Below are 24,311 nucleotides of genomic sequence, written 5' to 3' on the forward strand. Positions count from 1 at the left end.
CTACACGTTATTTTTTCTAGTTAGAAAGGCACCATTCTGCTGTTGGGGTGTGTGCTAAAGCGCCTAGAAGGTGGTATTTCTCAAGTCACTGCTTCTAATATTACAGTGCTCTCTTCTGCATTTCTGTAAATGCTTCATAGGGTTGTATCTTAACACCTGAATTCTTAAACCACTCAATTTGATGAGTACTTTTTTCTGTCTTTCAGATTTCCTCAAGCATCAGCTTCCTATATTCTACTACAGTTTGCTCAGTATGGAAACATATTCAAGCATGTGGTATGTCTTAGTTTGACACTTATGTCAGAAAACATTGTGAATTAAGCATTTAAAAACTACATTTCACAATTTTCACTTGATCTCATTCAGATGTCCAACACAGGAAACTGGATGCATATTCGATATCATCTAAGCTTCAAGCCCGGAAAGCCTTAAGCAAAGATGGAAAAGTTTTTGGTGAATCTATCATGATTGGTGTCAAGCCTTGTATAGAAAAAGTAAGTTAATAGTTGCTTTTAGTTCAAAGGCACTCTGCTTTTGGCCTTGCTTTTTATTTTCCCTGATGTGTTTAATTTTTTTTCTTTTGGAATTGCAAATTGTAGGTAGTTCATCTATATAGATATAGTCTGTTATACATTCACATCAGTTTTTTCTTAAATACGTGCCCACATTTCCTGCTGAGAAAGACCATGATGAGCACTCTCTGTGCTCTTGGGAAGTTACAATGCACACAATTCTATTGCTGTACGAGATGAGGAAGTGAAACCATCATATAAAACACAATTCACATAAGTTTCCTGACTGGAACTTAGGGCCTGCAGTAGATACCTAATGGCAGATTAAGACTGTGGCTGCTCCTAATTGTATCTCTCTATTTTTTATGTGACTATGTGCTTCTGGCTCTTGAATTTATCTTAGTACTTTGGATTGAAAATTTGTTAGCGAGGAAATCCCAATCGTGTTCTCCCACCTGCCCCTATAAAAACATGTCACTCTCTTGTAAGTAGTAGCTGGGGGTAGACATGGCTGTCTTGTAGTCTTAATATTAACATGAGTTATTAATGTCTAGGTATTGGCAATATCCTGACCTTTAACATTTGCAGCCCTTTGCACTGGGTACTGTACATTAGCTTAAGAAAAGAACAGTCATTCCTCAGTCATTCTGCACAGATTATTTTTTTTGTCTCCTTTAAGGATATATGATACTAAAGAGTAATGTAAGCTTTCTAATGTAAACTATTCTGAGAAGGCAGCCTTAGAAACTGAGCTTGCAATTCCTGAAGTTTTAGCAGACTGAAACATTTCTTACACTCAATAAAAAGCTGTGCCCCTACCCAAGCCGTTCTATTCCCTGGGCCACGCAGGCTCTGCTCCAGGCTCCTGTGGGCCCGAGCCGGGTGCCCATGGAGCCCTGGCCCAGTCGGTGTCACACGGTGATTTTGTCAGTGGAAATGTTCATTGGCAAGTGAATGGAAAAGAGGTTTGGCAAAGGGAGGATTTGAATGGTTGTTTTTACAAACTCAGTCCTAACAAATCCATATAGGATTGGTTAAAACCCATGCGGACTATCAGATTTTACAAATATCATAGAATGATCTAGTGGAGCAGCTGACAAAAGTCAGAAAGATAAAAATTGATCCACAGCACACAATTTGATCAATGGTTACATTGTGAAATAGGGCACAATGGAAATTGTTTTTTGCAGCACAAACCTGAGGCTGGCAATTGCCCTGAAAGATGTGGAACAGTATTCTCAGTGCCCAGTGCCCACACAGTGTTCCCAGTGCCAGCTGAGGCTTAAACAAAACCATCCAGACCTGGCATGACCCCTACATGTCAAAAGTAACAAAACACTCCGGTCAACTGATAAGAAACTCAATAAGCTAAGCTGCAACCTGGGGTGTAACAGCTCTATACTTTTACCATCAATGTTTTTGGCTGAAGTATCAGTGAACAAGACATCTCCAGGTTCAGAGTTGGCAGTAAATGCAGGGTTATTTATTATAGGGTTAGCTTTTGTAACGTTAATGTGCCTGGAGTGGGGAGAGGGATGAGCGTGTGTTCTTCCCCACCCTCCTCCACATTTTGTTGTTTCCCACAGGTGTTCAGTGGGGTTTCCTCCAACAGATTGTTCAGCGGAGGGAGTGAGACTACTTTTAAAATGTTTTGCAAGAGCTGCAGTCCGTGAATTAAGCATTTGAGTTGCTTTTATTTCAGGGTTTTAGCAGGCTTTTGCTTCTCATCCTGGAGCAGTTCACCTTAGCAGCTTGCTCCTTTTATTCCACTGACTTGCCTTTTGGACATGATCAAGTTCTGCAGCAAGCAATGCCACTGCCTAGAGCCTTTCTTAACAACCAATCACTTTTTTAATAACCAATCATCTTTTCAGTAGCCAATTTCCCCTTATCCTTTTTTTTTTTTTTCATCAAGTCCGCCCCAGGTGTAGGGAGGCAACTACTAAATTAACCGAGGAAGAATAACAAAATATTTTCCCCTGAAGTTTTCCTATAGTCCCCACAGAGGAAGCTGCATGATAAATACCTAGGCTTGCATAGGGACAACACCATCTCCACAAGGCAGCCGCTACAAAATTGGCCTCAGGAATAAAACTGCCAATTCTAGTTCTCCACAACAAACCACAGACTGGTGGAGTTGCAGAATTGGTTTCAGGACTGAAACCTGCCAATTCTGGCTTTTAACAACAAAACACAAAAAGCACAGGGGCATGGGTCCCCTCCAAACAGGAGCTTGTCAGCTCTGCACAAAACCCCACATAGACAAAGGAATTAAATCCCTAAACCCATTGACCACAATATCCACAATTCCTTCAGAGAAAGATGCTTTCAAACTTCCAAGCCTACCGAATAAACTACAATTCCCACAACCCCTTGAATAATTGAAGATATTTTTGACAATTCTCCCACTTTAGGGAGAAAATTTGAGGTGGATGGAGAGGCCCCTGTCTTTACTAGGAAACACACCTCCTCTCCATCTGAACCCACTTTAAAAATTAACAAGGGCTCTGGTGTGGTGTGTCCCTGCTACAATGGGAGCCCCTGACACATCTAATAATCCATCTCCATTATCCCCTGGACTTCCTCCTCCTGAGGGTCCAGCTGTTTTTGTGAACATTCCCACTCCCAGTGTCCCTCTGCCCAGCAGATAGCACACTGATTCTTTCCCAGCTGCTGTTTGGCTTGGCTCTCCCCTGCTCAGGAGGGAATGCTTCTGCCACTTCCTTGTAGCTGACCCTGTCCCTTCTATTATGGGGAACCACTTGGGTCCTGGAGCCCTCGGGGGCTGTAAAAATTCTGCCATCACCTTTGTCTTTGCTTTCTCCTTTTCAGCATCCCTTTTTACATACACTTGCTGTATCTTTCTAAGCAGTTCATCCAGGGATATATTCCACCCTTCCTCTAGTCCTCCCTGATAGTGCCAGTGGGTACTCATTTTCTGCAGCTCAAAGCCATTCGTCTTTCCAGTGAACCAAACAAAATCCTTCAAAGAAAATCCTAATCTTCCACCAACAATCTGCATTTCCTGGATTTTCTTTCCTCCTTGTTCTCCCTCTCTTTATTACACACCTTATACCACAGCCAGTCCCTGTCCTGCCAAAGTGTCCAAACGTGGCCCCCAGGTCGTGATTCTCTCGCAGGGAACAAGAAGGCAGAGCTGTACTTTATTGGCCACTAAGTTATCTCTACCAGGGGAGGACTGACCTTTTTGGAATCTACTCATTTGTTCAGTTTCCTTTTGTAACACTGACTGGACTTTCATTCCATGAGGGCTTTTATTCCTTTAGAATTATGGTATTATCATCTCTTCACAGAAAAACATTTGCAAACCAATGGATGGCCATTTTTTTTGCTTCTGTGTTACGTTTTCTAAAGTGACTCTCAGTGGTTGACATTAAGGCAAATGAGTTACTGCTTTGAGTTGGAAGCAACCTTGAAAACCTTTCACGTTGTTATAAATGAATGAGGAGATAGTTGGCTCTCACAATTAAGAGATGAATATTATGTGTACGGTAAGAGAATTTTTATAGCTGTACAGTTATGTTATTTTTGCATGTTCTCTCCATAGTACTCTTTCCCTTCCCCCCTTATTGCTGTCACTAGTGGGGCATTTAAAGGAGGGAGAGCTTGTTACCAGAAGGCAGAGCATGGCAACACCTGACCTCCAGTCAAGGTGTAAGAAAGTGACTTCCACCATTGGATGGCAGGGAAAGAGTTGACTGACAAAACTTTGAGAGGGGCTAAGGGTATAAAAGGCAGAGCATCCATTTTGTAGATGAGCACGTGGCTTTTGATGGAGACTCGCAGTCTTGTAATTTTTCCTTAATCGCTCTTTGTTGTATTTTTTTAAGGTTCAATAAACCTTTGAAATTTTTAAAGTGAGCCTTGTTTCTCCCAATGTTCTTAGGGCATCTCAATTAATTTGGGAAGTATGCAGTTTTTTTGAACTACTCGAGCGAGTTGAGCAATGAGAGGTAAAGCTTTCCTGAAGCGAGGATTCTTTAATGCCAGATTCTTCTGTGTTTTCAAGGTAAAGATGTTTTTGTCCTGCGGCAAATGACTTCAATGAGAAAACAATTCCACCACGGAGTAAGAGCTTTGGACAGAGACCAAGTGTTGGCAGCAGTTGCTCCAGGTGCTCCTGCCATCAGCCCCCAGTGCAGGTGGGCTTTGGCTCCCTGTGGCACAGAAGCCCCCTGGGGGCACAGGTCTCTGGGGCAGGAGATGGGCACCAGCGCTGCCAGGGCTTGGGGGGTGGCAGCTCTGCTTGGGCGGGGACTCTGCCACAGCTGCTGCTGTCAGCGCTGCCCAGGCCCCAGGGCTCAGAGCAGCATTCATGCCCGGGCCCACACGTTCCTTGTGCGTGTCACACCCGCAGGTTTAGGATGGCCACGGGCCGGGACGTGTCCCAAGGAGGCCGTGCCAGCTTCCCTGGAAGGCCCCGTGCCCTTCCCAGCGCGGCTGCGTCGGCAGCCCTGGGGGCTCCTTCTGCTGCCCTGAGCCCGCAGAGCAGGGCAGCGTTTGCTGATGCTCTGAGCCCTTCCTAAAGATCCTGTGGGGCTGCCTTAGACACCTGGGGCCAGGCATTCCTTCCAGCCTGGGCCACTTTGGCTGGGCTGGGGGCGGCCCCAGGGCAGGCGGCAGTGTGTGCAAGGGCCCTGGGTGGCACGCTGCAGCACGGTCACCGTGCCATGGAACGGAACCCGGTGTCCAAGGGCCCTTTGTGACTCGTGGGAAATAGAAGCTTGCCCGGGAGCTGGGAGCACGCAACAGGGCACAACGGGACAGAGCAGTGCTGTGAGGAGTCCCCGCACAGCGCACTCGTTCGTGTCCCACCCGGAGCTTTTCCGAGGCGTTGTTACTGCAGCTGACTGCGAGGCCAGACTGCGGGACTTCGTGACTCAGAACTTTTCCAAGGCATCTCCCATTCACTGTCAGTGCCATCAAGTCCAGACCGTGGGATCTGGTCACCTAAATTGTTAATGAGGAGTCTCCTGTCATTGTGGCAGGAGCCCTAAAGACCAAAGTGCAGGACTTCCTGTCCTGCAGCCTTCCTGAGGCTTCCCTGTCACAGGTGCCTTGAAGGCACAACTGCAATTGTTGACTTGGCGATATCCTGAGGCATCTTTCTAGAAGGTGCCCTCAAGGCTGGGTGGTGGAATGGCGGACAGATTTCTCAGCCCTTTCAAAGTGTTCAGGGGGAAAAAAAAGAATGACCCTGGAGCCGCCCAAGCACAACAGCCTGAAGATCTGGAACAGATCCAGACACTGAAGGATGGTGAGTAGCAGAGCTGGGCCACAGGGCTGATGGCTACAGCCAGCTTGGTCCCATCCCATCCCATCCCGTCCCATCCCATCCCATCCCATCCCATCCCATCCCATCCCATCCCATCCCATCCCATCCCATCCCATCCCATCCCATCCCCTGGGGACATACCCATGGACAGGATGGAACAGGGGCTGGGCAGACACCCCGCAGTGGCCATGCTCCATCCCCTGGGCCATCCCAGAGCTCTCCCTGCCTGGGGAGCGCAGGGCTGGGCTGTGTTCTCCGGCCTCTCCCGCAACCCCTCAGCTCTGGCTGTGCTCGCTCTTTGCCAGATGCAGCCCTGGACAAGACACAAGAGCAGGAACCCGGCCCTGGCCGCTTCCGCAAAACCCTGAAGGTACCTGCAGCCACCCCCAGCTGGGCTGGGCCTGCTGTCCCTGCTCAGCCCAGCACCATGCTTGGAGCACGCCATGCAACGTCCCTGCCTTCCCTGTCCTTTGTTCTCCTGCAGAGGTTACGGAAGTTCTTGCGCATTCAGCGCAGAGAGACCACCACCACAGCAGCTGAGGGCACAGCCCAGCCTGACTCCAGGCCGACCCAGTTCCAGGCAAAGCCTCATGCCGGCCCAGAATGGACAGCACACTCAGGAAATCATGCAATGAATTATCAAAGGGTGAAGGCTGTTCACATGGCAATGACTGGGAACATGGCCATCAGAAACACTGACACCAGAATGACTCAGGGCATCACAAACACTGGCACCAGGCCAGCTCCCACTGGGATTCATGCTCCCACTGAGGATTTTTTCAAGGAGAGTGCTATTTCTTCTCAGCAGCAGGTAAGCAGCCCGAGGCCAGGCCTGGAGGCCTGCCAGGATCATGTGTCCCCTCAAGCCATGGTCACTGGGCCACCTCAGCCTTTGAGTCCAGCACAGTGTGACTGGAAGGGAAGCCCTTCTTGGGGGAAGCTGGGCAAGTGGCTGCCTTGGTCATTGCTTCAAGTCTTCCCCATGCCTCCTCCAGGTGCCAGCCATTGTAAGGAGCATTCACAGAGGCTGGTGTCCCTTGGCACTGTGGATGCCAGGCTGAAAAGTGACATTGTGAGGCTGGCTGAAGAACACCCTGCTGACGTGGTGCTGACCCTGCTGCGCTGTGCCCCAACGTGTGACAGGTACGGGGCCCATGTGCCTGCACAGCTCAGGGCTCACCAGCCTTTGGGGCCCATGGCCCTGCACAGCCTGTGCTATGGGCTCTGCCAGACAGGCAGAGAGGTCCAGGACCCTGGGGCCCCTCTGTTTCCCGAGCCTGCTGCCAATGCTCCCTCCCTGCCCCTCAGGGCACCGGGGCTCTGTCACCTGGGCCCCCACAGCTGCACAGGGCACGGTACTGGGACTGAAATGCCCCTGACACAGAGCTCTGATCCCTCAGAGCTGCTGCAATGATGTGGAGAACCATAGGGTCATCGGGACCAGCAGTGGAGAAAGTGCTGCCAACACTAATCTGCGTGATGGCAGATTGGCCTCTGCACAGCACACGCACCTCTGATGGGGACGACAGGGACGTTTTTGCCCTGGCTGTGAGTTTCTGGATTTGGCCTCTGCTTACCCCTCAGTCACCTCGCTAGCAGCTCTCTGTCCTCTCCATGCCTCAGGCACTGGGCTGAACCCTGGGCTAGGGGCAGGCTCAGGGGGCACCAGGCCCACTGCTCCTCCTGCATCTGCCCTTGGGCCCTGCCCCATGGACACCTCGGCACTGAGCGCTGTCTTGGGCTGCTTCTTTTGCAGGCAACTCTGGTGATCTGGGTGATTGTCCAGGTGCCCAAGTGCCACGAGGCCATGACCCTTTATTCCTCCCGCCTGTTTCTGGCTCTGCTCTTCCATGTTGTCCTCACCACACAGCAGATGCCACCAGAGGAAGCTACTAACTTCTGGAGAGCATGCCAGGAGGAACACCGCCTTCCCAGCAATTCCAACAGGTCCCAGTCCTCCTGTCCTTCCCATGCCCTTGTGGCCAGGGCCAGTGCTCCCAGTGTGACCTGGGCTTTGCTCTGCACACAGGTTTGCAGTGCAGGCCATGAAGGCTCTGCTGTGGCGACTGTGCTGTGACAATGAGGTGATGTCTATGGAGCGCAAGTGTGGCTGGGACACGCTGCTGTGTGCTCACACCCAGCACTATGCCATGGGTCTGCTGGCCAGGTGAGACTCCCTGCTCCCCATTGCCCCTGGCATTTGTGCCCTGTGCCCCACTCAGTCCCTGTGGTCATGGGCCAGAGAGCCTCGTCACTGAGGGACAGCCAAGGAGACTGGAAAAAGCTGGGAGAGGAGGGTGCCCAGAAGGGGCCACCTCCCAGAGCACCCACATGCCCTCCAGGGATGCTGGGGAAAGACCAGACCTCTGTGAGTCCCAGCAAACCTGGGAAAGGTTTGCTCTCCACCTCAGGGTCTTGGTGCCTTTTTCCCCCTGCCAGGGAGATGCGCCGTACCTTGGTCCCTTTGTGTTCTCGCATCGCACTCCACTTGCTCGGGCAGCTCAGCAGGCAGGACCCATACTGGGATCTGCCCTTCCTGGCATTCTTTGTGGAGGTGAGCCTCAAGGCCAGCCCTGCCTCCCAGCTCTCTGCCCTCTCACAGCCACAGCTGCCTGGGCCGGTGCCTGTGCCCTGTGCTGCTGCCTGGGCCCAGCTCTGTGCAGCTCCAGGCTCCTGCTGGCCGGCTCCCTGTCACTGCCCTGTGCCTTGCAGGTTCTCGAGTGCCTGGACTTGAGGAAATGTGGTGGCATTGTCCTGAAGGTCTTGTTGAGGTTCCTGCACAGCAAGTGTAGGGAGAGGCATCGCCTGGCCCTCAGAGGCCTCGTGGTGGTCAGCAAGGATCCCTCGATGGTGAGAAGGGGGCAGCCGCTGAAGCTGCACTGGGGAAAGCAGCCCCTTGGGCTGGCAGGGCTTCAGGAGCTGAGGCAGCTGCTCCCAGCTCTCCTGCCTCACCTGCCCCAGGGCTTTCGGTCAGGCCTTTGGCCTGTGGGCCCTGCAGCAGCAGGGTGGCCTTGCAGTGCCAGGGTGGTGGTGGCGGTGCAGCCATCCGTGGCTTCCCAGCACAGCCTTGTGTTCCACACAGGCCAGGAGAATGTGCTGTCTGTCTCCAAGCCTTCTGGAGCTGCTGGATGATGCAGAAGGAGAGGTGGTCAGCATGACCCTCTCTGTGTTCACAAATGTGCTCCAGCAAAAAGACAACCTGGTATCCAGCACCACTGCCCCAAAGCTGGCTGAGGCACTGCTGCTGCTCTTTGACCACGTAAGGTTCTGCATCCTGAGGCACAGGCATCAGGTGTTTCCCAGAAACTTTGTGCCCTCTGGATTTTCAGGCCTTTGCCCAGCTGGGACTGGAGCAATTGATGTAAGTCTTTTGTTTCCTCTAGGACAACAGCCATGTGCAGGTGCTCTCCATTCAACTCTTCAGCAAGGTGATAGAATTGGTAGTGGATGAGGGAAAAAAGACACTGAGGACAATTGTGAGCAAGAGCCTGTATGCACTCTTAATTTACTGTCATGATAAGAACTGGGATGTGGCAAAGGTGAGGTTTCCTGTGATTCTGGTGGATCTCTGGGAGGGGGCTTGGCTGCCTTCTGCCCTGGTGCCTCTTGGGCTGACGCCTCCTCCAGGCCTTGGCACAGGGATGTGGGTCCTGTGCCCTGTGCTTTGGGGCCATCTCTGGGTCTCTGCTGCTCTCCAGGCCTCTCGGGAAACGCTGATTCGTGTGGCTGAGTTCCTGAAGAGGAGGAAGCTCGTACAGCTGTTGAAGAAGCAGCCGCCGTTGAGGGTCAATGAGTGCCTGGTAAGGAGGGCCTGCAAGCCCCAGGCTCAGGCTGGAGAAGGCCCCTGAGGGCGGTGCTCAGGTGCGGGGCCGGGCAGCTGTGCCCCTGCCCGCTGCTGCAGCCAGAGGCCGCGGGGGCTCTTCTCCAGGCTCCCATGGGCCCCAGCCGGGTGCCCATGGAGTCCCGGCTCGGCGGGGCTGCGGGGCGGCACCGCGGCTCCCCGGGCAGCAGCCGGCCCTCTGTCCCCTGCCCTCGGGAGCCCTTGGCCAGCGGCTGCTGGCCGCGCCTCAGGCCTGTGCGGCCAGGGGAGGCCGGGGCTGGGCGGAGGCAGCGCCCGGCCCTGGGGCTGAGCCCACACCATCCCTTCCCTCCTGCCGCTCTCTGCAGCTGGCAGAGGACAGGAGCAGAGCGGCCGAGCACCTGCGCCGGGCCCTGCGCTACCTGCGGAGCCCACAGGAGCCCCTGCGAGAGGCGGCCATCAGGTTCATGGGTGAGCCACGAGCCCGGGCTCCCTCCCCGGCCCGGCCCGCCGTAGCTCGGCCCCAGCCCCGCCTGCTGCCCCGGCAGCGCCAGCCGGGGCCGGCGCCGTGGAGCCCCGCCCGGCCTGGGCATTGCTGCTGCCGCCCTCTGGCAGCCGTGCCCTGGGGCGGCAGCGTGTGGCAAGGGCCGGGCTGAGCCCTGCCGGGCCAGCAGCCCGTGTGGCCGCAGCGCCGGCAGCGCTGCCGGCAGGGAGCTGTGCCGCTGGGGCCAAGATGAATTCTTTGTTCTCAGAGATGGCCGGGTTTCCCAGGATGAGGCAGCAGCAGCAAGAGCTCCAGGATCTCAGTCAGGGTGAGTGAGGGCAGTGGCCTGGGCCAGCGAGCTGCAATGCCTGAGCAGGGAGCTGCAATCCCTGCCCCGGCTGCAGTGGGCTTCCTTCAATGTGTTGACAAGAGGTGGCGTGGGAAGAGCACACAGAGATTTCAGGGACACGGGCGGAATTCCTGGCCTACAGCTTGCTGCTGATTCTGTTGGCAACACCTCTCTCTCAGCCATGGCAAGAGTTGGGTGGGGTGGCCCTGGCTGGATGCTCTCCTCAGTTCACTGCAGATCCAGGCTCTGACCATGGCTCTCTTTCTGTCTGTTCCAGGCCTAGAATCCCCAAAGAACAATGCCAGCCCATCCTGCTCTAACATTGAAAGTCACGCTAAATTAGGCCTAAGACATGAAGAAATAGGGTCCTTTTCTGGATCCAGTGAGCCAGTGTCCCAAGAACAGCACCAGGAGACACTGAAGAGGACAGCATCTCCCATTGCCACTGGAGCTCTAGACATAGTTGAGGATTGGTACGGCTGAGCCTGTGGGAAGCTCGCGTGGCTTCAGCCCTCTCCCTGCCTGTAGATAGCTCCCTCCCTCCAGCCCTCAGACACTGTCCATCCACTTTTCTCCCTCCACCCTCCCTCCCTTTTGACAGCGTCATCTCACCAGCCCTCAGACCATGCCTATTCCTATGTTTTCCTTCCACTCTTCCTTTTGATAGCTCCATTTCTCAAGCCCTCAGACCCTGCCTGCCCATTCCCTTTTCCCCTCCCATATCATCCCTTTTTTTGCTTTTCATTAATAAACAGTTTGGCTTCTTCACTTTGCCTGCATCTCTGTGGAGCTGAAGCAAATCCGGGGCCCTGGGACACACAGGCCCCTGCTGCCGTTCTCTGCCACGCCGTGTTTTGTGTACGGACCCAGAGGAACAAGGGCAGGTCAGGCTGGAAAGGTCCCTGTGCTGAAGGTGCAGTTCCACAGCACCGTGCAGTTCCAGATCTCGCTGAGCACACTGAAGGCCAGCAGTGGGACAAGAAGCCTGTGTGTGTCAGGGACCAAAGTTGTGTCTAAGGCCCTGCCATATTTGGTCCCCTGTTGTGCTCATCAACAAGAGAATGCAGAGCAGAGAATGAAGGAAACCTTATGGTTTAACTGGTGGGAATTTAACCCTTAAGGGAAACAATGGACGGGTCAATCAATGGGAAGTGAACCTGTGAAAGAGGAACGATGCACAATGGAGCTGTGGTTGGCATGGAGGTGGTATCACAGGTCACTGCAGCCTCATCTCACGCACTGGCCAAGCGTGAGATGACCTTGTAACTGGAAAACTCCACTCCAGAGGAGGAGATGTCAGGCCTGGTCTGGGGTGGAGGGATGAAAAGGACAAAATGCCCGTCCTTTTGGTGCAGGGGACGCCCAGAATATGGAAGGCCTGCCTGCCCTTCCCACTGGAGCCCCATGCTGAGATACCCTGAGCGCAGCCCAGTGCTCCTTGCTCCTCTCTGCTGAGCCCGGAGTGTTTGTCTGCTTTCGGGATGGCCCTGGCTGTGTCAGGGCTGCTCCGTGGACACGAGACAGCCAGTCCTGTCCCGCTGGGTCCCAGCAGTGCCTGGCAGCAGCCCTGCACCCACGTCAGGATGCTGGCCAAGAGAGGCCCTGGAAGCTGAGGCAGCTGATTTGAAGCTTTTGCAGACCCACACAGGGGATGGCCACACACAGGGGATGGCCAACAGCAGTCCTGAGGGGCCTCCCTCATTCAAAGAAATCAGCAGACAAATGCATTGTCCACCAAAAGCCCATTTATTGAGCTGGCAGGAGGGCAGGGGTCTGCAGCCACTAAAATGCTGCTCTGCCACATGTAAATTTCAGTGGGATGATGTCAGAAATGTATCTCAAAAGTACCATCCATCTTGACTCTGCTGAGGTGATTCGATAGGCAGGGGGTTAGAAATACATTCTGTATTCCTGTACTTGAAGCTAATGTCCAGGCGCTGGCCAGGAGCGGCCTCCATGCCCTAAAGCAGCACTTCTTCCTCATGGCTTCCCTGCACAGGGCTCATTTTACACTTGCCCTTAGTTCTTCTGGTAGAATGTGTCTAAAGCTTTTTGTCAAGTCCCTCTCCTGTCAAGTTAGGCCCGCCAGGTTTTTCTTATGCTAACTGGTGCTAAGTGCTTATGTAGGTCTGTGCTAAGTACTTGTTTACTTATGTGAATTGCTTGTGCTTATGTCAAACAAAGGCCTTGTTTCATTCTCCCCTTCTCTTTATCCTGATGCAAATTCTTTTGCAAGATCCTCTGGACAGTCCACAGTACATATGTACTGTTCTGCTGCTGTTGTAATTTTCTACCACATCCATAGGTTTATGATGATTAAGAGGAGGGTTAATTTTTTAAAAATTAGAACTGGTTTGCTGAGGAAGCTAAAAATCTGAGGAGCTGTTGGTGGTTCCAGATTTGTCCATCACAAGAAGACACTTGACTCATGATGTTCTCTTTCTTTCTCTATTTTGGTGATGATTTTGGTAACAACTTTGATACCGGATTTGAGTGTCCATCAGGCTGTGTGAGATGCATTTTGGACTCCTGCCACTAGCCATTCTATATCAGGCTGGTATGGCATTTGCTTTAGAACGTTAGCGTCCCGTCCAGTTTGGAATTTGGGCGCTTGCTGATACCCATCATGTGCATTCTGCAGCATCTCTAGAGAAGTTCTTGTGTGGTGCAGCTGAAGTCGCATCCACTTTTGGTTGTGAAATTACAAATAGAGAAGTTAGTACCATTAGTAGTTTCATTAAAAGACTCAATTGGAATAGTTGTGCAAGCAGATCTCACACAGGCACAGCCCCTTCCCGCATAACACACCTGTGATAGTGCATGGGTAACTGGGCTCATTTCAAAAATACAAGTGCTGCCCTCAGCATGCAGACACCCATCCTCTCTTTCAAGCACCGCATTTTTGCACACAAAATTCAGTGCATCCCTTGGTACACACGACTGGGGATAAAAGCATCATATAGTCAACCCAGGACATTCCACCCCTTATCCCCATATTGTCTGCTTACTACTAAAACTAATTTAAATTCTAACTCTACAAACACATACATTATACATCCAATATACAGCTATACACAGACAATGGTAATCGCGTTCAGCGAACAGTGATATTTACACATAGGTCTCACCCCACAATCAGATCTCCCTGAGGTACACATCGTGTTGTTCCATCTCTTTGCATTATCCACCATGTGCAACCTGGTCCCTGAGCAAAGACAACCCCACGAAAGGGTTTGTCTGTTCTCGAGGCAGAATTGACCCACACAGTCTTCCCTAACAAACCTCTGACATGCACCACTGGGACTTTATCTCCATCTGTTACATTCAGGGACTCAGACTGGGCAGGACCTGCTCGGTTGGTGGAACCTCGGGTGTTAACTAACCAGGTGGCCTTTGCTAAATGCTGCTCCCAGTTTTTGAAAGATCCCCCACCCAAAGCTTTTAGCTGGGTTTTTAGTAGTCCATTGTACCTCTCCACTTTGCCTGCAGCTGGTGCATGGTAGGGGATATGGTACACCCACTCAATGCCATGTTCCCTGGCCCAGGTGTTGATGAGGCTGTTCTTGAAATGAGTCCCATTGTCTGACTCAATCCTCTCAGGGGTACCATGTCTCCACAGGATTTGCTTTTCCAGGCCCAGGATGGTGTTCCGGGCAGTAGCATGAGACACAGGGTGGGTTTCCAACCATCCAGTGGTGGCTTCCACCATTGTGGGCATGTAGCGCTTGCCCTGGCGTGTCTGGGGCAGTGGGATGGAGTCAATCTGCCAGGCCTCCCCATACTTGCACTTGGACCATCGCCCACTGTACCACAGGGGCTTCACTCGCTTGGCCTGCTTGATGGCAGCACACGTCTCACAGTCATGGATAACCTGTGAAATACTGTCCATGGTTAAATCCACCCCTCGGTCTCTTGCCCACTTATAGGTGGCATCTCTGCCCTGATGGCCTGAGGCATCATGGGCCCATCAAGCTAGGAATAACTCTCCCTTCTGTTGTCAATCTAGGTCTATCTTTGACACCCCTATCCTTGCTGCCTGGTCTACCTGCTCATTGTTTTGGTGCTCCTCATTACCCCAACTCTTGGGGACATGGGCATCTACATGGTGGACCTTCACAGGTAGCCTCCCTACCCTGGTAGCAATATCTTTCCACTCTTCAGCAGCCCAAATTGGTTTTCCTCTACGCAGCCAGTTGGACTCATTCCACCTCTCCAGCCATCCCCACAGAGCATTGGCTACCACCCATGAATCAGTGTAGAGGTAGAGCTTCGGCCACTTCTCTATTTCTACAATGTCCAGGGTCAGCTGAATGGCTTTGAGATCTGCAAGTTGGCTTGATCCACCTTCACCTTGAGTGGCCTCTGCGACCTGTCGTGTGGGGCTCCATACGGCTGCTTTCCACTTCGGTTCATCCCTAAGATGCGACAGGAACCGTCAGTGAAAAAAGCGTAGCGCGTTTCCTCTGGGGGCAGTTGGTTATATGGAGGAGCCTCTTCAGCCCGTGTCACTGGTTCTTGCTCTTCATCTGTGACACCAAAATTTTCACCTTTGGGCCAATTTGTAATTACCTCCAAAATCCCAGGGCGATTCAGTTTACCTATATGGGTGCTGTCTCTGTCCCTCTGGGAGCCTCTCAGGAACCCTGGGCCAGTCCCGAGTCGGCAGACACTGGGGGCAGCCCCGACACGGCCGACAGCGGGGAGACACTCTCTGTGCCCCGAGGGTACTGAGGGCACCTGGGCTGGTCGCCTGTGCAGCACAAGAGACACCAGAGACATCGGTAGAAGATAAAGGGCCGACTCTTAGCAGGGGTTAATCCAAGGTTTTATTCTAGGAGTCCCAAAGGAGCCCCTACACCTCAGGGGCCTCCTGCCGAGAGCCCGGGAGATGTGCCAAGGTTACATTTAAAGGGAGGTGGAAACCCAAAGTAGATAACATTTGACTAACCAAGAAGTGACCCTAAGGGATGGGTACTGGGGGATGGACATTTAGGACAGCGTATGGGGCAAGGCTTGGGGGGCTGAGCCCTGGCCTCTGGCTGATCACTCGACATCCTGGACCGAAGCTTCTGGATGGAGGGGATGGGATGCTGAGTGATTGACAGAGAGCCAGGGTGGGGGTTTGGGGATGATCTCAGCAAGGGAAAGGGATTACACAGGTAAAGGGAGGGGGGTACCATCTGGGATGAACCATTTGGGAAAAATACAGGTATTCAAAAACAAAACTATTACAAAATATTACAAAGTATAAAAACAACTACAACACACCACCCAGATCTGGTGTTTGCTGCGCAAGTGCCCAGATCTGGAAATTTCCCAGGGTTGGCACAGCCCAAGTCCAGCAATTTGCTGGCACAGAAAGCCAAAATCTGGCAATTTCCTGATGCCAATACAGGTGCCCAGACCTGGTGTTTGCTGCCACTGCCAGTGCTCAGATCTGGATATTTCCCTGTTCTGGCAGAGCCAAGTCCAGCAATTTTCTGACAAAGAAAGCCAAAATCTGGCAATTCCCTGCTACCATCATTGGCAATGCTAAGATCCGGTGTTTGCTGGCACCACCAGTGCCCAGATGCGGGAATTTCCTGGTGCCGGCACAGCCCCAGTCGAGTAATTTTCTGGCAAAGAAAGCCAAAACCTTGTAAATACCTGGTGCTGGCCCCACCCAGACCTGGTGTTTGCTGGCACTGCCAGTGCTCAGATCCAGCAGTTTCCCAGTGGCAGCACAGCCCAAGTCCAGCAGTTTGCTGGCACAGAAAGACAAAACCCGGCAATTTTCTGGTGATAGCACCGGCACCACCCAGATCTGCGGTTAGCTGGCACCGCCAGTGCCCAGATCTGGCAATTTCCCTGTGCCACCACAACCCAAATGCAGCAATTTTCTGGCAAAGAAAGCCACAACCCAGCACTGCCCAGATCCGGTGTGCTGGGGTTGGTTTAAAACAAGAGGGAGACCTCGGCTTAAGGCCGTGGGAAAACCCTCTTTAGCTGGGGTCAGCAGGAGCTCCCGCCCATAATCCTCTTGTTCAGTTATGCAGATTGTTACTAGAAAGTTCTGAGTTCTCTTTGCTACCGTTGGTTACTTTATACTGCAAAAACTGTAATATTCTTAATCCTTCCTTCCTCTTGGATCCTTCCCTCAGATCCCACCTTAACCCCTCCCCATTAATAAATGGATAAATATCCCTGCTAGACCCTGGACCCAGGCTTTTTTCTGCTTTGTTCTGTGTACTGTGCACGCCGTCCTGTTTGTTGTGTTTGCCTTCATTAAAGTTCTGTTTCCAGACAAGCAGATGAAAGCAGTCTCTGTCTGTAAAGTGGCCAGAGCTGGTTCTCAGGGAAACCACTGGCCAATGGTCTGGACAAGGACCAGAAGGTTTCACTGGTGTTTGCTGGCACCGCCAGTGCCCAGATCTGGAAATTTCCCTATTCTGACACAGCCCAAGTGCAGCAATTTGCTGGCACAGAAATCCAAAACCCGGCAACTTTCTGCTACTGGCTCTGGCACCGCCCACATCTTGTGTTTGCTGCGCCAGAACCCAGATTGGGAAATTTCCCGGTGCCAGCAGAGCCTAAAACCCGCCGATTTCTGTCGCTGCCAATGACACCACCCAGATCTGGTGTTTGCTGGCAGCGCCAGTGCCCAGATCTGAAAACTTCCTGGTGCCAGCACAGCCCAAGTCCAGTGATTTGCTGGCACAGAAAGCCAAAAGTTGGAAATTTGCAGGTTCTGGCTCCAGCACCATCCAGATCTGGTGTTTTCTGGCAGCGCCAGTGCCCAGATTTGGAAATTTCCCAGTGCCTTCACAGCCCAGGTCCAGCAATTTGGTTTTAGCTAGCTTAGGCAGAGAAGTTCCTGGGACTGTGACTTTCCTTTTTCTTGGAACTGTTTAAACCTGCTCTGGACTGAAAACCCAGAAAAACACCTGCAGCTCACACCTGTGGCCCACCGAGGTCTGGGACGCTGCATTCCAGCACCAGAGGGACTTAGAAGAGACTGAGTGAGCCAACTACAGCCCACAAAAAGGACTTCCTGAATTTGCCATCTCTTCAGCACTGTCAGAGGTTTTATTTAATATTATTCATTTTTCATGCTTGGGAATACTTTACTTGATAAATAAACTGGGGTTTTATTAACTTTTCCCGAGGGAAGTCTTTTCCTGAACTAGCAGGGGGAGGGGCCACTTGAACTTGGTTTCTAGACTGACCCCTTTTGGAGGTTTCCTCCCAAACTTTGCCCTAAACCAGCAAAACAGTCACAATGGAAACTTCACCAGTGGCATAATTTCCTGGTGGCAAATCTTGGGACAGAAGCTTGACCTTGTTCTCCAGGAGAGATTCTTGGCAAGAGCAGACAGGAGAAGATTCCTGGAAAACTGAAACAGCTTTCCAGAAGGGAAATGAAAATGAAAGAAACAATCCAAGATGTTTTTCTCTATTTATTTCTATGCTCCCCTTTTCCATGTTGGACTACTCCATCCCAATAGTTCTAGATGCACTGCACCTCTAAGATCGGTGACTTAGTGATTTTTAGACACTCTAAAATACCATGAGGTACAGAGAGTTTTCCTTCCCCTGTTGTTACTGGAAGGCAACACTGGAGATGTAAGTGCAGTGCTGAGCTCAGGTAGGAATCCTACCCCAAGGGAAGGTGTCCCGACAGTGTTTGCCCCTCAGCCAGGCCAATGCAGAGCAGCAAGCGAGGGGATTGCTGTGCCAGTGTGCAGGAGTCAGGGCTCTGCACCTGGGCTCACCGCTGCAAAGTTCCCGTGTTTGGACAGACTCAGGGGCTGTGCCCGGGGCGCACGGGGCTCGAACGTGGGGCTCGTGGGGCGAGCGGGGAACGGACACGGGGACGAACGGCCCCGGTGCTTCAGTTGCAGCGGCGGCAGCGGCGGCAGCAGCAGCATAAGCATATATAACTCTATAACGATCTTTCTCTTTCTCTCTTTCTTGGTCTTTCTCTCTTTCTTTCTTTCTCTGCGTCTCCCTTTCCCGCTGTCAGGTACCCTTCTCTCGGGGTCCCTTGCCCGGCGTCCCTCTCCTCTCCCCGCCTCCCTCTCCTCTCCCCGCCTCCCTCTCCCCCTGCCGGGCCGGGCCATGCCGGGCCCCGCCCGTCCCGCCGCGCTCTCGCCTCCGCCCGGCTCTGGCCGTACTGGCGGTGGCGCTGCTGGGCGGGCATCAGTGCCTGGTGCGGGGGCGGCATCGCCGCCCTTTGCCTCCGCCTGGCCCGAGCCCGGCCCCGGCCCCGAGGCAGGCTCCAGCCCCGAGCCCGGCCCCGGCCCCGGCTCCTCCCGGGGCCCGCGGAGGACACAGGCGGCGCGGCCGCTGCCGCCGCCTCCGCTGCGGCTTCCCCAGCCCGAGCTCCGCCGCTCGGCAGCGCGGCCGCCGGCCCCGAGCCTCCCGTGCCGCGTTGCGAGGAGCGAAGGCCTGGGCATGGCTGGTCCGGGGTGGCTGAGGGGCGCTCGGGGGCCGTTGCTGGCCCCGGGCCGAGCGCTGACAGCCGCGTCCCGCCCGCAGGGACGGCGCACGAGGCCCTGCAGGAGCGGCACCGCCTGGGTTCGCTGCTGGGGCGCGGAGGATTCAGCAGCGTCTTCGCGGCCACGTGGCTCTCGGACGGCGCCCCGGTGAGCGGCGGGGCCGGCGGCGGGCGCAGGAGGAGGGGGCGGAGGAGGAGGAGGAGGAGGAGGAGGATGGGGCTGGGCAGGGCGGGCGGCGAGCTGAGCCCGCTGCTGTCCTTGGCTTGCAGGTGGCCATCAAGAGGGTGCTACGGAACCGCGTCCGGCACTGGGGCGAGCTGGTGAGTGAGCGGGGCCAGCGGCAGCAGCCGGGGCTGCCGGGCGGGGATGAGCCGAGGCCCGGCACGGTGGAAGCCGCTAGGACGCCTCGAGGGGGAGCGGGCGTGGGTCCAGCGCAGGGCGCAGAGCATCCCGGGCTGGCTGAGGGCTCCCCGAGCCCCGGCACGGCATCAGCCCCACTGAGGGCATCGTGCTCCTCCCGCAGCCCGACGGCAGCAGGGCCCCGCTGGAGATCGTGCTGCAGGCCAAGGTGTCCACTGGCTTCGCTGGTGTGGTGCAGCTGCTGGAGTGGTTCGAGCTGCCCAACCACATCGTGATGGTGCTGGAGCGGCCAGAGCGGTGTCAGGACCTGCAGCGTTTCATTGGGGCACGGCGGTTCCTGCCCGAGGAGGTGGCGCGGGAGCTGTTCCGCCAGGTGCTGGAGGTCGTGCGGCACTGCACCAGCTGTGGGGTCCTGCACAGGGACATCAAACCAGAAGAGAACATCCTGCTTGACCTGGCCACCGGGCAGGCCAAACTGATTGACTTTGGCTGTGGCACCTACCTGCAAGAGACAGCCTACACCCACTTTGCAGGTGAGCCCACGTAAGGGTGTATTCCTGGTCCGGGGTACTCATGGCCCAACATCTCCCAGCCCAAGCTGGCTGTGGCAGCGGGGATTCTCCCTTTTGCTGCCAGTCAGGGGACTGAGTCTTCAGCTGAGTTGCTTTAGAGCGAGGCTGGGTGGGGAGCCATCTTCCAGCCCTGCTGGCAGCCTTTGCCAGCCACTCTGCCCAGGACTGGGGCTGGGCTGGGGCAGCCAGCCCGACCAAAACCCCCGTGGGTGGGGCTAGCAGAGAGGGGGGTGGAACCTGTGCCCCAGCCAGTTTGGTGTGCAGGCGAGAGGAAGGGCTTGCACTGCTCCACTCGCCCTGTTTGCCTTGGCTTCCTAATATTTTTGGGGCAATGCAGGCAGGGAGGATAAGGGCATGTTTTCCCCAGCACAGAGAGGGTTTTTCCTTTGCTTGTCATGGTCAGGCCTACCCAGGGCTTCCTCTGCCCTCTTCCGACACTAGTGGCTTCTTTTCCAAGCCTAAGTCTGTACACAAGTCCCAGGTGCTGGCGAGAGGGCAGTGGTCACCCTGTGTGCCACTGATGCAGCCCCCGCAGGCCCAGGGATGCTGGGGCCAGGCTCTGGGAGCAGCAGCATCCCCCTGCTGAACTCCATCTGTATTCCATAGGAACACCGTCCTACAGCCCCCCGGAATGGAATGACTTTGGCTGGTACCATGGCGAGGCAGCAACGATCTGGTCCCTGGGCATCCTGCTGCACCAGATGGTCTGCGGGGAGCACCCTTTCAGGAGGGGCCAGAACATCAGCTGGGGCCAGCTCTCGCTGCCACAAGGGCTCTCTCAAGGTGGATCCTCTTCTCTGGGCACGGGGGGAATCCCAGTGCTGGGAGCCAGCAGCGGGCTCGTGAGCATCCCGCTCTGGCAGCTGCTGAGGAGGTGGCACATGTCCTGCTCTCCTGCTCTCCTCCAAAACAGGGAATTGATGGGAAAGTTTAGGCCCAGCCCTGAGCGCATCCACAATGGCCTGGGCATGGCAATAGTGGGGCAAAGCCAACAGGAGCCTTCTCTGGTTGACCGGCAGTTTCTGCTTTCTCTGCCCAGAGTGCAAAGATCTGATCAGGTGGTGTTTATCCGTGAACTCCTTGGACAGACCCACATTAGAAGACCTGTTCTGCGATCCTTGGGTGCAGGATATTCCTCTGCCGTAGAAGAAGGGAGAGAGCCACAGGCACACTTGGATGCGGGGCCCTGGTAAGTTGCAGCTCCACACATGCCTTGGCAATCAGAAGCAAAGGAACCCAGACCTTTTTATGCTGCCTGTGTCACTGCATGGGGGTCATGGGATGGGCACACGCAGCCCTTGTGCTGCAGCTGAGCTGCTCTGCCCAGCACTGGTGGCTGCCATCCAAGCTGGTTTTGCTTGTGCTGGTTCCCTGACAGCTGGGGCCCTGGGCAGAGCCCTGAGAGCCTGGTCTCCCCCCAGGGAAGGAGCAGGAGCCCCTGGAGAAGCTGTACCGGGTGGGGATGCTGCTGCTGCTGCTGCTGCTGCTGCTGCTGCTGCTGCTGCTGCTGCTGGAGACAGCCAGGATGACATCAAGGATGAGAAGCTCTTCCTCAGCCTGGCCACTGGAGGCTGAAGGGGATGGACTTTGATTCTGGCAGCTTCCTCAAAGCCAGGCTCCACAGGGAATTTGCAGATGAGTCCACACACAGGGCGATGCTCCCAGATTTGGGCATGGCCCAGCCTGGCTGGGAAGCAAAGGTTCCCCCTTTGCTGGGGCAGATGCAACTCATCCTTCAGTCGCTGCCCAGCTGCTTTTTGGCTGGGCTGGGGCATGGGCTGTGCTGGGTACGAAATGGGAGTGGGCTCCTGGCCCTGCCAACAGCCCCCAGCAGCCACCGTGGCCTGGGCTGGGGCTGGGGCTGGGGCAGCCAGCCCAACACAAACAAAGCCCCATGGTGGGAGCAGAGGTGGGACTCCAGAAGCTGTGCAGGGGCTGCTTTGCTCTGCAGGCAAGGAAGGGCTGGGCTGCTGCACTGCCCTTGTTTGCTTTGGGATCACCGTGATTTTGGGGGGCAGTGCAGGGTGGAAGGGAGAAAGCCTGGGCCTCCCTCACCCGTGGGTGGGTTTTTCCCTACCATGTAGGAGTTGGGCCTTCCTCAAGGCCCTGACAGAGATAAGAGTTTTTCCCGTTTTTCTTGTTTTCCCTTTTTGTCTCTAATCTCTTTTCAATCATGTGTTGTTTGTTTTTCCAGAGGAAGCGTTCCAGGTGGTCCAGTGTGAATGGGGAAGTGCTTGGGAGCAGCTGTGGTGTGGATGGGCGGTGGCCTTGGAGAAGGCTGAGGACATGGTTTGGGAGCAGCTTTTCTTACAGCTGTGGCTGGCGTGAGGTGGGTCCCTGTGTGTTTGGCAGGGTGGGATCAGAGCTTTTGGGAGATGGCAGCGAGCACAGGAGCATCCTGCTCTGGGCAGCTGCTGAGGGCTGGATGTGCCGTGGCTGGCTGCAGGCTGGGCACATGTCCTGCCCTCCTGCTCTGCTGCCAAAGGCAGCAGGGATGGGCAGCTCTGGGCACAGCTCTGGGCACAGCCAGCATGGCCTGGGCACCGCAGGCCTTGGCACAAGGGCACAGGAGCCCTCAGCTGAGGGGCACTTTCTGCTTTCTCTCCTTGCAGCTGGGCTCTGCGGGTGCTGAGGCTGCTCTGGGCTCTGCCAGGGCTCTGCTGGGCTCAGCCCTGGGCCCCGCTGGGCTGGCTCTGCCCTCACATTGCTCTGACAGCTCTGCATCAGACGAGCCCATTGCGAGCACAGTGCCTGAGCTTTCTGCTTTGGCAGGCGAGTGAGACTCTGCTGCAGGCCCAGAGATTGCAGCTGGGGAGACACATCCAATTGGCAAGAACCCAAACTCTCCACAGTCCCAGCTGAACGCCTGGATCTGCACAGGGTGTTTGTCTGTCCCATTCCTCCTTCTTGATTGGCTGGAATTGTGCAATTGCACTTTTTTCCTCCTCTAGAAGTGCCTGAGTGGGCCAAAGCTGGCGAGTGGGCCATGTTCCTGAGTTCTGATGGATTGCTGAGTTTCTTTTGTAATTCTTTGCTAATGATGATGTGCTTTGCTGAGCTTATCCTTTTGTCATGCTTTGCAGCTGTGCATGATATAAATGCCACAATTCCTTCAGTTGGTGTCTGTGTCTTTGGTAGTGACCCTGCCCACTGGTGAAACAGGGCCCCCTCTTGCCTAAGTGTTACTTGGGAAGGCAAAAAGCCTCCCTCCAAAATTCCCCCCTTCCTCCTTGTTCCCCCCTTCATACCCTGAGCATGATGTGCTCTGGTCTGGGCTGTGCCCGGGGTCAGTTGGGGTCACCTGTCCTGGCTGTGTCCCCTGCCAAGCTCCCCCGCAGCCCCAGCCCCTCCCCAGCGTGGCTGGACGAGGGGCAGGACAGGCCTTGGCTGTGCTGCAGCTCAGCAAGAACAAAACCATCTCTGCGTGCTCAGTGCTGTGCTCAGCACCCAGCCCAGCAGTGTCTCAGTGCCAGGGGCTGTGCCCTCAGTGCCTGCCAGGGCTTTCCATGGCAACTGCCAGGACAGGTGACCCAGGTGTCCCCCCCAGTGCCGGTTGCCATGGAAACAGTGCCCAGCGCTGCCCCTTTCTGTCTGGCTGACCTGGCCTTTGGCCCTGGCAGTGCCCTTGGCTGCTGGTTCCTGGTGCCTGAGCGGCCAGCGCGGCACTTGCTGCCGCCGCTTGGGGTGTGGCGTCCCGGGTCGAGGACGGTTCAGTGGTGGCGCCTCTGCCACACGGGCCAAGCACACGCATACACCAATGTGGGGGACAGTAACTGGCCTCTATTAACGGTTGGTCAGGGTCTTTTATAACAGGGGGTAACGGTCAGTAACAGTAAAAGGGGAGGGGTTCTGCGTGACCTCGCGATATCTCGAGACCTCGCGATATTTCCCCACATTTCCCCCCCCTTTTATGACCAGTTAAAAACAAAGCAAAACTGGCAAGTAGGAAACGTGTAGCTGGCAAAATGCAATTAACTTGAACAACATAACACAACTGCAATAAACTTGTAACTGCAAATGTTTAACAAACGAAAAGCTAACTATCTCTAACTGTTTTTTTCTAAAAAAAAAACCCACAAACTTGTTTAAAATGTAAGGCGACCAGTTATGGGGGTGACTGAACCCTGTCTTTGAATATCTTTGTAGGACCTCCTCAGTTGTTTTTTTTGTTTGTTTGTTTTTTTGGTTGGTTGGGTTTTTTTGTTGTTGGTTTGTTTTTTTTTTTTTTTTTTTAGTTGACCTCCTAGGACCGAATTATTTTCCCAGAGTCTGCAACCTGTTTGATCTTAAACTAGAGAGGATTTGGTGAGTCCATGTCCGGACTTATGTTCCCTCCAAATCGCCCTTTGATCCTTTGACACAGGGAAGAACTCTGGGTTACCTGGCATTCCATCCAAGTAGAGCCAGAACCTGGCCAGAGCTCGAACTCTACTTGCTGGATACCTCTTAACATTTTTGCTGA

At 54.3% G+C, this 24,311-nt stretch overlaps 1 protein-coding gene across 1 annotated transcript; it reads left to right on the top strand.

Annotated features, from left to right (window-relative positions):
* Positions 1-18,873: 18,873 nt before the first annotated feature.
* Positions 18,874-20,995, top strand: LOC139603515 (serine/threonine-protein kinase pim-1-like). Its single transcript, XM_071454477.1, has 6 exons — positions 18,874-18,880; positions 18,958-19,064; positions 19,187-19,237; positions 19,441-19,810; positions 20,456-20,632; positions 20,889-20,995. Exons 1-6 carry the CDS (start codon positions 18,874-18,876, stop codon positions 20,993-20,995), a joined length of 819 nt encoding a protein of 272 aa, XP_071310578.1.
* The last annotated feature ends 3,316 nt before the right edge of the window (positions 20,996-24,311 follow it).

This window comes from Agelaius tricolor, unplaced genomic scaffold (genome assembly GCF_023055355.1).
Source record: "Agelaius tricolor isolate 1412-34295 unplaced genomic scaffold, bAgeTri1.0.p SCAF_39, whole genome shotgun sequence".
In the NCBI taxonomy this organism is placed as follows: domain Eukaryota; kingdom Metazoa; phylum Chordata; class Aves; order Passeriformes; family Icteridae; genus Agelaius; species Agelaius tricolor.